This window comes from Camellia sinensis, chromosome 2, assembly GCF_055761805.1.
Source record: "Camellia sinensis isolate YWXY chromosome 2, ASM5576180v1, whole genome shotgun sequence".
NCBI classification, from domain to species: domain Eukaryota; kingdom Viridiplantae; phylum Streptophyta; class Magnoliopsida; order Ericales; family Theaceae; genus Camellia; species Camellia sinensis.
Window position 1 is genome coordinate 227,643,661 of NC_138962.1, and position 16,802 is coordinate 227,660,462.

A 16,802-nucleotide genomic window follows, 5' to 3' on the forward strand; every position below is an offset into this window, starting at 1 on the left:
ACCTGGGTACCCATACTTGAAAATCATATGAAAACAAACACAAAAACATAGATCTAGGCATGAGCTTTCGGATCAAAACATGACTTTTCTTGAAGAACACATGAATACTATTTTTTCTTTCTAAAATCGAACTTCAAAGCAATGCATGGCTTACAAATCATATTCAATCATGCAATGCAATAACATGAACATAAAGAACAACATGAGCAGATCAAGAATCTAACCTTAGAACACGGATCTAACGGTTTGATCTCTAGGGATCAAGCTTAGAAATCTACTCTCCCTCAAGAACTTCTCTTCCTCTCCTAGAGCTTCTCTCTCCTCTTCAAAAACAAGTATAGAAATGATAGGTTTCTCCCTCTGCCGGCTGACTTAACACTCAGCTCGGACACGTGGCAACGGCTGATTGGCTCTCCTAAAAAAGGTGATAGATTGACAAGACAAGACTATAACAAAGTGTACTCAACAAGCTAGGCGGTAAAAGCACTCCGACAAGTGATGACATCGGCTAAGGACAAAGTTTCGGCAACTAAGGTGACAATGACCTCGGCTAGGAAGGACAACACTTGACTAAGCTGTGCCACACCTTGGCCTAGATGTGCCACACCTCGGTCTAGGTCATACCACTCCAGGACAAGATCACTTAGGTGCAAAGGTAACATCTCGGCCTAGATAATACACATTTCGGCCTTGGTGATGAACACCTCGGCCTAGATAATGACATCTCGGCCAATATGTCAGGGCGAAGATGGAGGTCAAACAAAGGGGTTCCAAGACAATTCTAGACTGAAGATGACTTCGGCTTGAAATGATCTAGGCTTAACATAACTTAGGCTCCAGACACCAAGGAAGAAACAAAGCATGCACACAACACTTAGGCAAATCACATAAACACAAAATAAGACATGGACCTTACTTAGGCAAAACAAGTCACAACCATACAAATGCAAGCTTAACGAGTCATAATCATACAAATGCTCATGAACATGACTAAGACATAAATGTGGGTTGTTACATATCATCTATGTACACTCAAATATATATATATTATTTTTTTATTCATAATTTGCATTAATTTTAGTTATTTTAACCTAATAAAAGGGTAATCAATGTAATTATACTGAGCTTGTGCGACTTGTGTATATTTTCAAAACCTAAGAGGTAATCAATGTAATTTATCCTAGTCAAAATGTGGAAGGATTTCATTATAAATTTACCTAATAAAAATAAAAGTGAAGTGTCTATACGTTGTATAACAATAGGGACAATTACACTACAGAGGTGTCAGTAATAATTAATTATAAATTAATACAAAATTTATAATTTTAATTATTAATATTTATAATATTTCTCACTTTTTAATAATTATTTTTTTTCTAATATTACTGTCAAGTTGTTTCTCCATAAAAATAAAATGACTTATGAATTTACCTAATAAAAATAAAAAGTGAATTGTTTATACTTTGTATAAAAATAAGGTGAGTATAGAGGACTTCCGGTGCTGCTGTGTCTTTAAGGCAAAGTAGCTTGCTGTGTTCTTTTGTGGGAGTTCGTCCCGAATGTTTTTTTGATAATTTGAATGTTTATATTATAAGATCCGTCGAGAATATTTTTTATGTAAAAAATTAAATTAATCGGATATTCATAATCTCATAATTAGATCTTAATTATTTTTAAAAATTTATAAAAGTTATGTTAACCGTTAATTTTTATAAAAATAAATGTGTTTTGGTTATAGGGTTCCAGATATTCAATCAATTTGATTTTTTACATCGATGATCTACTCGATGAACCCTATAATATAAACGGTTCAGATTATTGAAAGAGGCTCAGGACGATGCTCTACAAGAAAGCACAACAGCTTGTTGTGTCCAAAGACATAGCAGGATCCTAGATCCAAGTATATAACACCACCACTTTTTTTTTTTTTTTTTTTTTTAAAAAAAAAAAAATTGGTTCTCGTAGGGAACAATGGAAGCTAGCTAGTAAACATGTGTTGAAGATAACTTTGCCATCATATCAACGGTACCACGAAAATGATGGCACAATCTATTGCCTAGCAAGAATTTGCTTAGTATCTCCATTTCATTAGTGGAAAAAGTACATACCATCCATTAATCTTTATTAACATCAACAACTTTATATTTCACTTCTGAAAAGCATACATTAGCTACAGGGTAAAACAAATAAAATAAAATCTAAGACACAAAAACTCATCACAGTATTGAATATAGAATGTATATGAAGAAAAAAATATTTTAAAAGTGAACCTCACTGATAAATCTTGTAAATTCTTGTCCTTTTAAAAAGTACTATATGTGAGGTTCTATAATTAATTTTGGTGCTCATAACAAAATTGATAAAAAAAATAAAAAATAAAAAATAAAAAAAAAGAAGAAGAAGAAGAAGAAAATATTATATGTCAAATTCTACAATTAACTTTTGTGTTGGTAGTAGAATTGATTAAAAGATAAAAAGTCCAATGACCATATGATTAGTTAAATCTCAATGAGCATGATTCATGGGATATGCCACATTCATATGCTAGGTGTAGGTGGTGGGTGAATTTCATAATAAAAGTGTGAGAATAAGCAAGTTCACCAAACTATAGAGACAAGCACACCAATGTTTGCCAAATCATAACACATTAATCAGAAAATTCTTCAATTAGGAGCTCTCTATTGCTTCATCTATCATGATCCTTATCTACAAAATCATCATTATTGGTATGAAAATCTATCCACCTCAATAATTAGGGTGAGGACATTCATGATTATACGCCTATCTCTTTCTTACTTTGTATAAATTAAATTTGCTTTTTGTTTGTGGTTGTAAAGTATATGTATGCTTAAATTGCAAATAAGATAAGCTAAAAGGCAATACGAAAGTGTTTGAGTTTGACTCTGCGCTCAAAATTGAAAACTAAAATCACATTATTAAATATAATATAAGTATTTATTTTATTTTGGTACACAATAATATATTTTTATATTATTATTTATCTTCTGTTTAAAGAAAAAGAAATGTCCTTATAGAGTTTTTTTTTTTTTTTTTCACATGTAAAGCGAAGATTGGAATATTTAATAATAAAAAATAACTTAACAGTGAGTGTTGAAACACTAACAATCAGTACCCTTATTGGACTCATATACCAAGAAATTTATAATGATTGAGTCGAGTTTATTTTAACTTGAACTCAACTCTAAGTATTAATTGGACTTGAATTTAGCCTCAAATTCTATTCAAATAGACAATAAATGAGCTAAGCTCATGCTCTCTATTGCAACCAAGTAATGTTGATACAAATTTTGAATGTCAGTGCAATCAAGAAAACTTCCCAAAAACAACCTAGCAGGATTGATAAATTTTTACAATACCATATGTTTATTTCATTTATATTTTTTATAAATTAAAAAAGAAAAGAAAAAATGAGACTAATGTGGTACTTCATGACTATCCACCAATAGTACTAGAAAAATAAAACAAAAAACAAAACATATTTACAGGCTTTGCACCTGAATGCTGACACAACCATCTCTATTTTCAAGTGGTCCTTAGTCGTTCCTCCTAAAACCCAAATTTAAATTAACATTATGCTTTCTAATCTGTATGATATAACTTTGTCAAATAATAATTAAACATGCATACGTATGTGAAATATATAGTTAAACTATCTGTTCTCAATTCTCAACTAAAAGTTACGCATTAATACAATCACCACAAACGTTGAGAAATAAATATTAAATGCAATGATGATATTGTTAAGTTATCAATTTTTTAAATGTGTAATTTTGTCCTACACATGAAGAGAGACAAACAGAGAACCAAATAGAAGAAGCAAATAACCAAGCAGAGAAAAAGAAACAAAATGGAGACAACATACCAAAATCCCAACGGAGATACTTGAATGTAAGACCTCTCTCAACATGTGCTCTGATATTATGTTAAATTATCAATTTTTTTGAAACTTTTAATTTTTAGAAAATAAGCTCAACAACGTATATCAGGCATCCAACATATATCATTTTATACGATGTTATTAGCCAATAAAAATCGTCAATGAAATTGACTCGGCAATAAGGTTTGTCCATTGTGATTCGAGCATCATGGGTTCAAAACTATGAAAATCTTCTCTTCGCACGCAAGATAAAATTGTTAACATCAGATCCTCTTCAGATTCCCCAGTGAATCTCATGCATTGAGACAAGAAACTGCCCTTTAAATGGAATTGGATGCGCACTCTTTGCCACCCACTAATTCAATCACATAGTGGGTTGTTTGGTGCAGCTTGCCACAAGCTGAAAACTAAGAAACTAAAAACACTCTTTCTCTTATTTCTAATTAATCTACTTTTTACAATTTATTTAAATTATTTCTGAAGTCACTTGATATTACCGCTTACAAAGATTAAAAAAACAACTTATAATAATGCGATTGAAGCAGACGTACAAACCAGTTAAGAAAGACCAGTATTTTTGAACTTGCATTGTTCCTTATCCAAACATGGGGAGTCACCTTGTTTTGTTTGTAGTGATTGGGCTCATTTTCAAGGTCTCCATCATTGTCCAGGGCTTCCAAGGCAAGCTCCAGACCCAGAGATGGCCTTTGCAGCTTTGATGGACACTAATCTTAAAACTATTTGCACACACTGGTAGGAGGGATGTCTTTATCTATTCAATGTAAGTCTAGAAATACATAAATCGGTCACAGAAACAAATTTTGAAAAATCTAAACTGTTCATGTATATTCTGTGTTTCATTTTGTGTTTGGTTTATATGTTTGTAGTGATTAGCATTGGCATTTTTCTGAGTAAGAACCTAAAGCAATATTATTTGGAGTCTAGAGATGATGTAGATGTTGCCATCCGCACGTTTTGCATTTATACCTTTGTCTTAGATTTTGGTGTGGCTGTAATTTTCAATTCATAAAGTTGGTCCCAACAATGTTGCAAGCGTGTTATGAATTATGATGGTAAACAATACAAAAATGAATGCAGATAGAGATATCCAAATTCCTTCCATTGGCGGACTCAAAAGTTGTGCTGGGGGAAGGTTAAGATAAAATTATTAGATTTTTAGGGGCCCAAAGCAAGATTCATATAAATTTTTGGGGTTAAAATGCTAATTATTATTATTTGTTATAAATACTCAAACATAAGATTTATATAGATTTGGGGGGTTAAAATGTTTTTTTTTTTTTTATAATAAATACTTAAAATTGCATAAACTAATGAGAATTTGTTAACTTTGGGAGGATTGAAGTAACATACACAAATTTAGAGGCAAGTAAAATGATAAGGGCCATTTGGTACGTTTTTAGTTTTCTGTTTATATTTATAAAATTTTAAAAAATTTAAATAAAAATTTATTTGGTAAAATTTTTGATTTATAAATCAGTGGTCTCAATTTATAAATTTGGCCAAAAAATGTGTTTCCGTTTTGAGTTCTCAATTTTTTTTTTTTTTACTACCCAACGCTAGCCACCACCCGCCACCATTTTGCACCACTGTCTTCCGCCACCACCGCCCACCCCCACCCCCCATCACCACCTGCCACCACCACTCACCACCCACCTACCACCACCACCACCCACCACCCGCCACCACTACCCACCTGCCACCCACTCGCCACCACCCACCTGCCACCCACTCGCCACCACCACACACCCCTCGCCACCACCACCACCCACCACCCACCTACCATCCATCCGCCACCACCCACCACCCGCCACTACCTTCCACCCGCTACCCGCCACCTACTTGCCACCACCACCCACTACCCACCATCCACCACCTACCACCACCAGCCACGCACCGCTACTAGCCACTTGTCACCCACCCGCCACCAACACCCGCCACCAACCACCACCACCACTACCAGCACCCACCACCCACCCGCCACTCACCTGCCACAGCACCTACCACCCACCACCACCATCCACTCGCTACCACCCGCCACCACCATCACCTGCCACCACCCACCACCACCCGCTATCCGCCACCACTCGCTACCACCCACCACCCGTCACCGTCACCCACCCACCTACCCACCATCACCACCCACCACCCACCCACCACCACCACCCGTCATCCGCCACCCACCTGCCACCACCACCCACCATCCGCCACCGTCACCCACCCACCCACCCACCCACCCACCATCCGCCACCGTCACCGCGTCCACCCACCACCACCACAACCACCCACCCGCCACCACCCACCACCCACCGTCACCGCTTTCCACCACTGTCTTCTGCAGCTACTTGCCAACACTTGCCATTTTCATTCTTTTTTATATTCTTAAATTTTTTAAAATATTTTGTTAATTATCAAACGCATTTGTAGTTTATGTTTTTTTAAAAATAAATAAAAAATAAATAAAAATCAATTTATAAAATTTTTATAAATATAAACTGAAAACATAAACGTTACCAAATACACCCCAAAAATTCCATATAAATATTTAAAATTGCACGAGACTAATTAAGATTTTATGAAATTTATAGCGGACGTGGTCCTCGCATGTTCCCTTTTCGATATGTATGCCATTATTTCTAATCGATCATAATTGACTTGAGAGACTACTCGGTCAAACTAAGCTCACAAGGATGGTTAAATAGACCTTGGGGTTTAGGGTATGGTCCAGCCCTAGATCTTACAAAGTAGCCAAGCTGATCTCATAAAATAGCTGGGCCTAGGGAGAAAATTAAGGGAAATTATTTTGTCCATAACTCTCATAACCCAAGTGATAACTCCAACGTAAATAGTTCAAAAACCATCAAGTAAAACATAGAAATTTTGCACAGTACAATTCTTTTCTTTGTGATCATCTTTGGAAGAGACGTAATGAGAAGAATTATAGAATAGATTGTTACCTATGCCTAGATTGTGAATAAATAGAAAAATTATTGTTTTGGACAATGCAAAAATCTACATCAACAATAGTCATAGTCATAATTAAAATGATTATACTTGTATCCAATTTTCTTTATTAATATAATCTCTATGATTAGTGAAGAATTATCGTCACTACTGTTCTAAACAAATTTACGCAAATATTTATAAGGTAAAAATTATTATATTTTTTGTCTTTATTCTATAAAATTACAATAAAGTCCTCATTTCTCTCACTATTTAGAGTTAATTTGTACAATAAAAAAAAATTAAATAAATAAATTGTTGTAGTATAATATGAAAGGTTGAATAGTATTTAAGTAACATCCATATGTATTTATAATAATAGGCAATAGAAAGCAAACCATGAGAGAAGAAACAAAAGGAGAAGGGACCAGTTAGAAAATAGATTAATTAGGATATAGTAATAAAGATTTAAATCAAGTGAAAGAGACCTAACCTATTGCATTGTAAACAGAAGAGAAGATGATGTGAAAGCCAATTTAGAATCTAAGAAATTTAAATAGCCTGTTGACACCAAGTTGACACGACAATTTGTCATTTTAGAGTGGGTCCAAATCTTAGGAATGCTAAATGCTGTGGAACTCTCTGATTGATCCAAATTAATTATTTATTCATTATGAGGTATATCTTTATTCATTATGAGGTATATGTAGGTCAATGGGAGTTTAATTAACTGAGGTGATTTCACTCAACAAACTACCTCCTTTTCATCGTTCAAAAAAAAAACAAAAAAAACTACCTCGTTTTTTTTTCAAGAAGTAGTACTCAATGAAAGTCTAATACCATAGGTTTCACGCTATTAATTCAATGAGAAATGATTTAACACTCTAAAATGTGAACATTAATGTCAGTTCCAATGAACTGATAATGTAAAATAAATAAATAAATAAAGGCTAAACTATCACATCAGTAATGGGGTTTATATAGTATCAGGTCATTAGTAGTGTATTAATGGTGTTGAAGTAGTGGTTTGAAACATTTTTCTAATTCAACTATCAATTACTAAACAAAAACTCATAGTTTCAATACGAACTACCAAATTAAAATTATGTTCACATATCAGCTATTAAATTAAAGGACAAATTAACAAAGTATAACACACATATATATTTTTTTAAATACGTAAAAATTAATCACAAAACACTTGTCTTTCAGTTTTAGTCAAAAAATTAAAAATTTATTATTATCATACCATTTTTTTTATTTTTTTATATATTTTTTTATAAAAAATTTAAAAATTATTAAAATAATATATTTCGAAACGAGACGTTAGACAGGGTGAGGTTGCACAGTATGAATCCCACTGTGAGCTCACACCTTATGTGTTTGAACAATCAACAAGCTCAACAGTAACAATTCACCCAAACTTAAGTAGAAATGGATTGGGGGTCACTGCTGTGACCTTTCCAAATGTTCCACCTGTGGTGTCTTAAACGGCAACGTTTTAACTCATCTTTTTTTTATAAAAAAAATTATGTTCTCAATTGTGCCTCTTTCTTGTGGTGCTGTTTGAATAATGTATATTTTTTCTTTTTCAATTACGTTATGTCACAATGCTGTTTACTTTTTTTTAAATTTTTTTTTAAGTTATCTTTTCAATCTATATTGCTTGCATTTAAAAAAATATATTTGTTTAATTTTTTTTTGTTCCCAATTAAAACAATGTAATTTTTTTATTTATTATTTTAGAGTTAATCTACTAAATCAAAATAAAAAGGGTATACTAACATTTCTTAATGTTTAATGGGAATATATTAGCATCCCGAATATTTTCAATATATTATAAATACCCCTTAAACATTTGAAATTATATCAAAAACATTTTTTGACGTTTAGTTAAATCACAAACACTCTTATCATTTAACAAATACATGAACACCCCCTTAATATTTTGCGAAAAGATCACATACACTGCTTTTAACTTAAATAAATATATGTGATAATATTATTAAATTATTTATGTGTATTTCTATATATGAATACATATAAAATTATTTGGATAATTATATATAAAAAAAATCTTTGAGTTCAAACCTTTTAACAAAATAAATCTTGCGTTTTTAATTTTGTCAAGTCAAATCATTTAATTAATATTATCACATTTTTCAAGTTGAAAGAAATGTTTGTGATCTTTTCAGAAAATATTAATGCCATGTTTGTTTGGGCGGACTGGATTAGCATTCCCATGACTAATAGTCCTAGGACTACGAATTCGTTGGATTATGTATCCTATCTTAACTAATAGTCAAGTTTAAAATAATTAGTCCGTACTTCAATTGTTTAACCAAACATCGGATTAATAATTTTATTGGATTATTAGTCCAATCTCAAACTCATGTCCACCCAAACAAACATGGCCTAAGGGGTATTCATGTATTTTCACTAAATGATAAGGGTGTTTGTGATATAAATTTCAAATGTCTAAGAGGTATCTATGATATATTCAAAATGTTATGGGTGTCCATGTATTCCCATTAAACATTAAGAAATGTTAACATATCATTTTGGGCAAATTACACTAATGGTCCTTATAATTTGGGACTTGTGTTACTTTGATCTTTGACTTTTAAGTTGTGACACATTTTACCTTAAATTTTGAATCTTGTTCCAAATAAGAACAATTGAAGATACCATTGTTCAATTTTAAGGACAAAGTTATCAATTTGATAAAATATAAATTAATTTGACAAAAATAAATATCAAAAAAATATTATTAAATTTTTAAAAATTATTTCTACCCACCAAAGATAAAATTATGCAAAATTGATAAATCTTTTACATATTTATTTAATTTTTTTTACCAAATTAATTTTTATTATATATTTAGATAATGATCATGTAATGGGTGATTATTTTTGTTTTCATTAAAGTAGTTTCTATTTTTCCAAAAGTCAAATATGGCGATAACTTTGATATCATTATTAGACCAATCCATTAAATCAAAAAATTCAAAACTAAAAACATTTCATATATTAAATATATTGGTTATACATTAAAAATCTAGCAACCACCCATTACATGATCATCATACAAATATATAATAAAAATTAATTTGGTAAAATAAATAAATAAATAAATAAATACGTAAAAGATTTTTCAATTTTACATAATTTTATTTTTGGTGTGTAAAAATAATTTTTAAAAATTTAAAAATATTTTTTTCGACAATTATTATGGTCAAATTAGTTTATATTATATCAAATTGACGAATTTGTCCTCGAAATTGAGCAATGGTCTTCAATTGTTTTTATTTGGAGTAAGATTCAAAATTCAGGGTCAAATGTATCACAATTGAAAAGTCAAGGACCAAAGTGATTCGAGTCCCAAACTATAGGAATTGTTAGTGTAATTCGCCCTATCATTTTCAAATCACAAATGACGATTCTGTTGGAAATGGTTTGGAAAAATCTGGGTTTATAACTGATTTTTTCTTAACTTTGGTCTATTATTTAAGTGGGACCCGTGTGTCGTTTTTCGCGGGTCAAAGTGATAATGCGTTCTATGCTGCGTTGTGATTCACGTGGTATATTTGGTTGCTCAAAACCATTACCGAGTGAATGGGAAATTGAAGTTAAAGTATGCTCCATGGAAATGGAGTTTTGGTAAAAAAATCCTTAAAGGTTTGAATAAGGCTTGTCCCATATTAATTTGGTGGGAAGTTTTGAATGAGTTTATAAGGCATGGGATTGGAACTTGGGGTGTGCCCCAAGGGGTACCCAAGTGTTTTAGAGAGGGAAGTTATGGGCTAGACCCATTGGACCAAAAAATCACCACACACGCGCGCCGCCGTCCGTCCGGGCCTGCTGGGCGCGGGTGTGTGGTTGGATTGGGCTTGTTCGGCCCAACACCTATCTTTTTGGACAAAAAATATTTGAATTTAATTTTATTTTATTTTTTGATAAAATAAAATCCAGAATTCAAATTAATTCCGAAAAACAGGGCCCTTGAATTTTGAACCCAACAGATTCAAATCTGTTTAAATTCAAAACCAAACAGGTTTCATACCTGTTCAAACACGTTTGCACCTGTTTAATTCAAAACCTGCAGGCACCACTACATCTATACATAGGATAGCTCTCATTTGATGTAAAACAGATTCAGAAAATTCGTACTTCACATCTGCAAATTTATTTTTCATTTTGCTGCATTTAATTTTTGTGAGAAAGAGTATAAACACTTAGTGTGTTCGTTAGGCAAATAATTTGTAGTGCTGCTATTGTTTGTAGTTGATCATTTCATCCTGGGAGATAGACGTCCACATTCTGAAAGCACCGTGGAGAGGACGAATTTGTCTTAAGGACACAGAGTTAAACACTGGACTTGATCAGATATTTATTAGAAGAAATTAATCAAGTAAGTTGTTTAATTTATTATTCTGTGTTATTTGTTTATTAAATCATATTTTAATTTTATTTTTGTAACAAAATAAAATCTGTTTTTATTTATTTATTTCTAGTTTGATTTTTGTAATCAAACAAATTCGCTCATTTCTTTTATTTCTTTATATTCTTGTTGTTGTTTAGTACACAATAGAATTTAATCTATTTAAATACAGTAAAGATTGTCCAACAGATTCATATTTTAAACAAATCTCATAGGATATATTTATAATTTATCCTAAATTAAAAGATTACATTATTTTAATAGGGAAAAAAATTAAAAAAATTTATTTTTTTAAAATGCAAGCAGTATAGATTGAAAAGATAATTTTTTTTTAAAAAAAAAAAAAAAGGAAAAGGCATTGTGGCATAACATAATTGAAAAAAAAATATATATTATTCAAGAAATAGGCACAGTAAGAAGTTGAGAACAGAATTTGAAAAAAGGAAAAAAGAAAAAAAGAAAAAAAAAAAGAATAAATGGAAACGATGCCATTTAAGGCACTATAGGTAGCACAACTAGGAAAATCACAACAGTGACCCCTATCCAAAAATAAATACTTACAAACAACTCCTTATAATGAGAGAGAAATATAAACACTACAAGTACCAAGTTTTATAAAATGGTATTATACAACTATTAAGTCAAATGGCTATTAAATACCCTACTTGATACATCAACATTAATAGCAAACAAAAAGTCCAAATTAATCCACGCACGCACAATTTGAATTAAATGACAAAGCACAATCCGTGCAAATTGTGAAAACGCAATATTGAATTGTGTGAGTGAGTCCATAAATTTGAGTTTTTGTTTGCAATTAATGTTGATATTTCGCAATACAATTTAAAAACAGTCAATTTATAAATATTTGATCTTCTTATATCAGGACAAGTCAACTTCAAGGAATAACCAATATAGAGAGGTACATATATTGACAATTAACCTTGAATTAATTCGGCATACACGATGATGCATGAATGACACCTTCTCATTAAAATTGAAAGTCAAATAATTAAATTAATTAAAATCTATATATATCTATACAGATATCTCTGTCTCTCAATGTCATCCACAGGATTAAAGTTGTCTCCCTCAGTTTTGCACAGTTAATCCCCGAAAGTTTGGGACATGATAATTACTGTGAGTTGTTAGCTAACTAATTTTAAACCATGAACCCACCATCATTGGCCCCACTCTTGTCTACAAAATGTCTTTTCAGGACAACCCTTCTTTGTTTATTTTTTGTTTTGCCTAAAGAAATATCAGCACATTGGATCGTCTAACACCACCTCCAACCCAATCTACTGACCAAGTTCATAGAATCAAATATGTATTGGGACATACCAAATACTACTTGTTTATAATTTGAAAACTTGTTTATAATTAGCATACAAAATTTTCAGAAATTTTCTAGAAACACCCAATTTAAGAAAAATAATTTAACTTTTTTTTTTTTATCAGGTCGACCATTTGCCTAAGTTTAGCCAAACGTTTAGAGAAATTCCTCTAAATTTAGTTTGAGTGACTTTAGTCTAAATTAACTTGCTCAAGTCCGAACACAAGTTTGTCTTTGTTAAGTAATCCCAATTATCTTTGGTTGAGGATTAAGGATTGTTCTGGAAAGATGGTTAAACGTTTGGCTTTTTTTGACTTTTTTTTTTTTTTTTTTAAACGTATAAAAAATATGAGAGATGATTTAACTCAAAATGAATTAAAAGTTAAGAACGGACTACTAACTCACTTTCCAAGAGAGTCCTAAGTCAGCCTAAACCAATATATTATACTTTAAAAAATATATACTCCATATATATATGGGAAAATTGTCGAGTCCTATTTTAGCTATTAAATTTTCAGACATTATCTTTCAAATAAATGGAAAAGGTTGGAAAACAGCGTTGCGATTTCATTTTATATTCGTACGGAAACAAATTTCTAAGAAATGTTATTATTATAATATAATATTGCCAATGTTTTCTACTTTTATTCCTAGAACAGCCATGCAAGCAAAGAGCAAACAAATAGTAACCAAATTTCATTGTAAAATTATGGGTGGAAAGAGGGACAGAGTTTTCAATCTTCCGACAACTAAAATTTAACTTGTATTCTTATTTGCTTTCAAGCTGTATATACATAAAGTCAAATAAAATAAAAAGACAACTTAACACTGAACTGTCACAAAAAAAAAAAAACTACCAAAGAAGCTTAGACATAAAAGACAGGACATTTGAGGAGGGGGGGGGGGCTAAAGGTTTGAAGATTTTGGAATCCCTAAACATGTTTTTATTTATTTATTTTTTTTTTATTTTAACACTTACAAATTAACATACTATTTAGGAGGACAACAAACTTAGCGTGCGCCTAGGGCGCACGTTAACGATAAGCGGATTTATCATCTCACTGGACAACTTCAATACCTCTGACAAGTCAACGACACTTTGATCTGACGATCGTAATTCGAACTCTTGTAAAATTAAGGCCACCCAAAAAGTAACTGTGGTCAAGCCCAAGGTCTTACCCGGACAAGTTCGCCTACCCGATCCAAACGGAGCGAGCCTAAGATCCGATCCAAGCACTGAGAAATTAGAATCTGATGTATTAACAAACCTGTCGGGTTTAAATACAAGTGGATCTGACCAGACTTCAGGGTCTCGCATGATGGCCCACATGTCCACCATTGCAGTGGTCCCCATGGGGACATGATGGCCATCAATGGTGGTGTCTGTGATCGCTAGACGAGACCATGACAAGAGTGGGCCTGGCGGGTGTAGCCTAAGCACCTCCTTCACGACCGCAGGTAAGTATTCCATCTCGGTTATATCAGTCTCCGTAACAACACGTGATTGTCCTACTACCTTGTCTAGCTCGTCATGGACGCTTGATTGAAGATCAGGATGGAGTACTATCCTTGCTAATATCCACTCGATTAGAACTGCCACTGTATCTGTTCCCCTAAAAATCATTTCCTGTAAGATAAAAATTCAAAACATTAAAAACAAACCATCACTTTTTTATTTTATTTTATTTTAATATTTAGCACTTAAATTAATGCAAATCGTTCCACGTGTATGGATAGTATACCTACTAATTAAAAGTTTTGCAGTAAATCTGTTAGATATAACAGTCATACATTAAAGTAAATAAATAAGATTAGTAAAGATTAACTTTTGGTAATTACACTTGACAATTTCAAATCGAGTGGTGTTATATGCATCAATTAGTATATTAATTAATGTACCAACACTAATTATGATCTTATGATCGACCCGACTCATTATACAAATTATGAATATGAAAAACATCTTAAATTATGTCACATCATCCATTAATATGGTAGTTAATACATTAATTGGTACATATAGTATTACTCATTTCAACCAGATTAGACTTCAATCCATGCCAACTCCAATCTTTACTTTTTAATAGAATAAGGCTTTGTTTTTAATAACTTTTTTGATTTTTTAATTAAAATATGAGATAAAAAAATAATATGTTTAGAATGATTTTTTTTTTTATATACAAAAAGATATGAAAAAAGTAGAGAAAAAATAAAATCTTTAACTTTTTAATATATATTATAGATTTTTTGATTTTTTAATAATTTTTAATTTTACATTAAAACTGTTACATGCTAAACGAGACCTAAATAAATGAAAACAAATTTATTCACGTATATGAACAAAACAGACTATATAATTAGTAAAAAATATGAGTTATTTCTATCAAAGTGTTACTATTGATTCTACCCACCACTCTCTCAAATTAAATTAAAAAAAAAAAAAAAAAGTAAATTTTGATAATTAAAAAAAAAAGAAAAAAAAAAGAGAGAGAATGTATATGATTGATAACATATATGTTCGCTGGCTTACCCAAAGGACGGCGATCATGTCGGAGTCGGATAGTTTGTCGGGTCCTTGAAGAGATAGCAAAACATCGACGAAGTCACGGTTTAGCTGGCCGGGTTTTTCCTTGTGCTCTCGGATGATCCGGCTGACAAACCGGTTAACTTTGGGTACAAGTTTGGAGCACCTGAACCGAACTTTTTGCGGGTCGAAGTCTGCTAACCAAGGAAGATGATCCGACCAATTGACCGTACCCAGAAGTTCATACCCTTCATCAACAAGCTCCCTCAGCTCCTCGGTTTCCGGGTTGGTTGACCCGAGTCCGTATTGGAGTCCGAAAACAGAGCACATCATGTTGTTGAGAGAGGCTCGCTTGAGTGCGTTGCGAACACTGATATCTCCGGTGCTTCCACGGAACATTGCCACCATCTGATCGGCGATCTCGAACCTTTGTGATTCTGTGGCTTTGATTTGCTTCGGACAGAAGAGATGATTGGCGGCTATTCGGCGAAGAGTTCGCCAGTAAACGCCGTAGGGAGCGAACCCAATTGCTCTGTCGAACATGAGACTGTAAGCCGACTCTTTCACAGGACGGTCTGCAAACACCGAGCTGTTCAGAATCTCTCTCGCCACCTCCGGATTGCATGTTACAATAACTCGTGTATCGCCGAGGCTGAAAGCCATAAGACGTTTCGCATGGCAAGCCTCGGCGATAGCTGAAATCCGGCGGTGCGCGAGGCCTGACATGAGGTTCATGCTGCCAATCACTGGGACACCTTTCGGTCCCGGGATTGGCTTAGTCATGAATCTCATATTGAGGCCTTTTTTGAACCTGTACTTGCCCCAAGCTGGACCACCTGGGTAAGCCCAGTAAATCAAGCTCAGGACTACCCAAACCAAAGCAGTGAACAAGAGAGTAGACCATATTGAGTTGAGAGAAGTGAAAGCTTTGCATTTTGAAGCTAGAGCGAAGATCCAGAGGCTTTCTATATCTGTTCTCATGGTGGGTTTATGAGATTGTGAGCTCACTCACTCTCACAAGCAGAGAAGAACACTCAAGCTGGCTACTGCTTTTGAAGAAAAAATGTAGGGGGTTTGGTTGGTTTATATAAGAAGGAAATATGTGAGAGAAAATTTAAATGAAAAAAATAAATAAATAAATAAATAACCGTTATACCAGGAGGTAGGACCGTATAACTGAAAATTTATTTATTATAGACAACAGTGTTTCTCTCCATCAATCCTTCGACTCATGATTCGAGTTTACGGTTTGAGTTTCACTATAATACTACAATTACATCCTCATAACTATAGATATTTTCATTTCTAAAGAGTAAATATACATACAACACATGATTCTTCATAAATTTTTTAATAAAGAAATTATGTTTTTATATCATTATTTTTTATAGATAATGTCTTACATATTGAAAAATTGTTAAGTATGTGAAGATGTGATACATTTAACCAATTACTAATATTTATGCCTTGCCTTCACCTTGTGTCCTTGTCACCAACGCATAAATGTTTAGAATTCACTTTCTAAACTATTGAGGAGTACCTGAGAGGGTAATTTGTGTAGCTAAATTGGGCCGAGCTAGGTTGGAGTGGCGGTCAAAGATGTTTATAGGACCTAGCTACGGAACCTAGCTACAGAACCAAGC

At 32.7% G+C, this 16,802-nt stretch overlaps 1 protein-coding gene across 1 annotated transcript; it reads right to left on the bottom strand.

Moving 5' to 3' along the window:
* Positions 1-13,366: 13,366 nt before the first annotated feature.
* Positions 13,367-16,448, bottom strand: LOC114271338 (cytochrome P450 78A9). Its single transcript, XM_028212966.2, has 2 exons — positions 15,166-16,448; positions 13,367-14,262 (listed from the first exon to the last, which is right to left on the bottom strand). Exons 1-2 carry the CDS (start codon positions 16,138-16,140, stop codon positions 13,630-13,632), a joined length of 1,608 nt encoding a protein of 535 aa, XP_028068767.2. The 5' UTR covers positions 16,141-16,448; the 3' UTR covers positions 13,367-13,629.
* Positions 16,449-16,802: the final 354 nt, after the last annotated feature.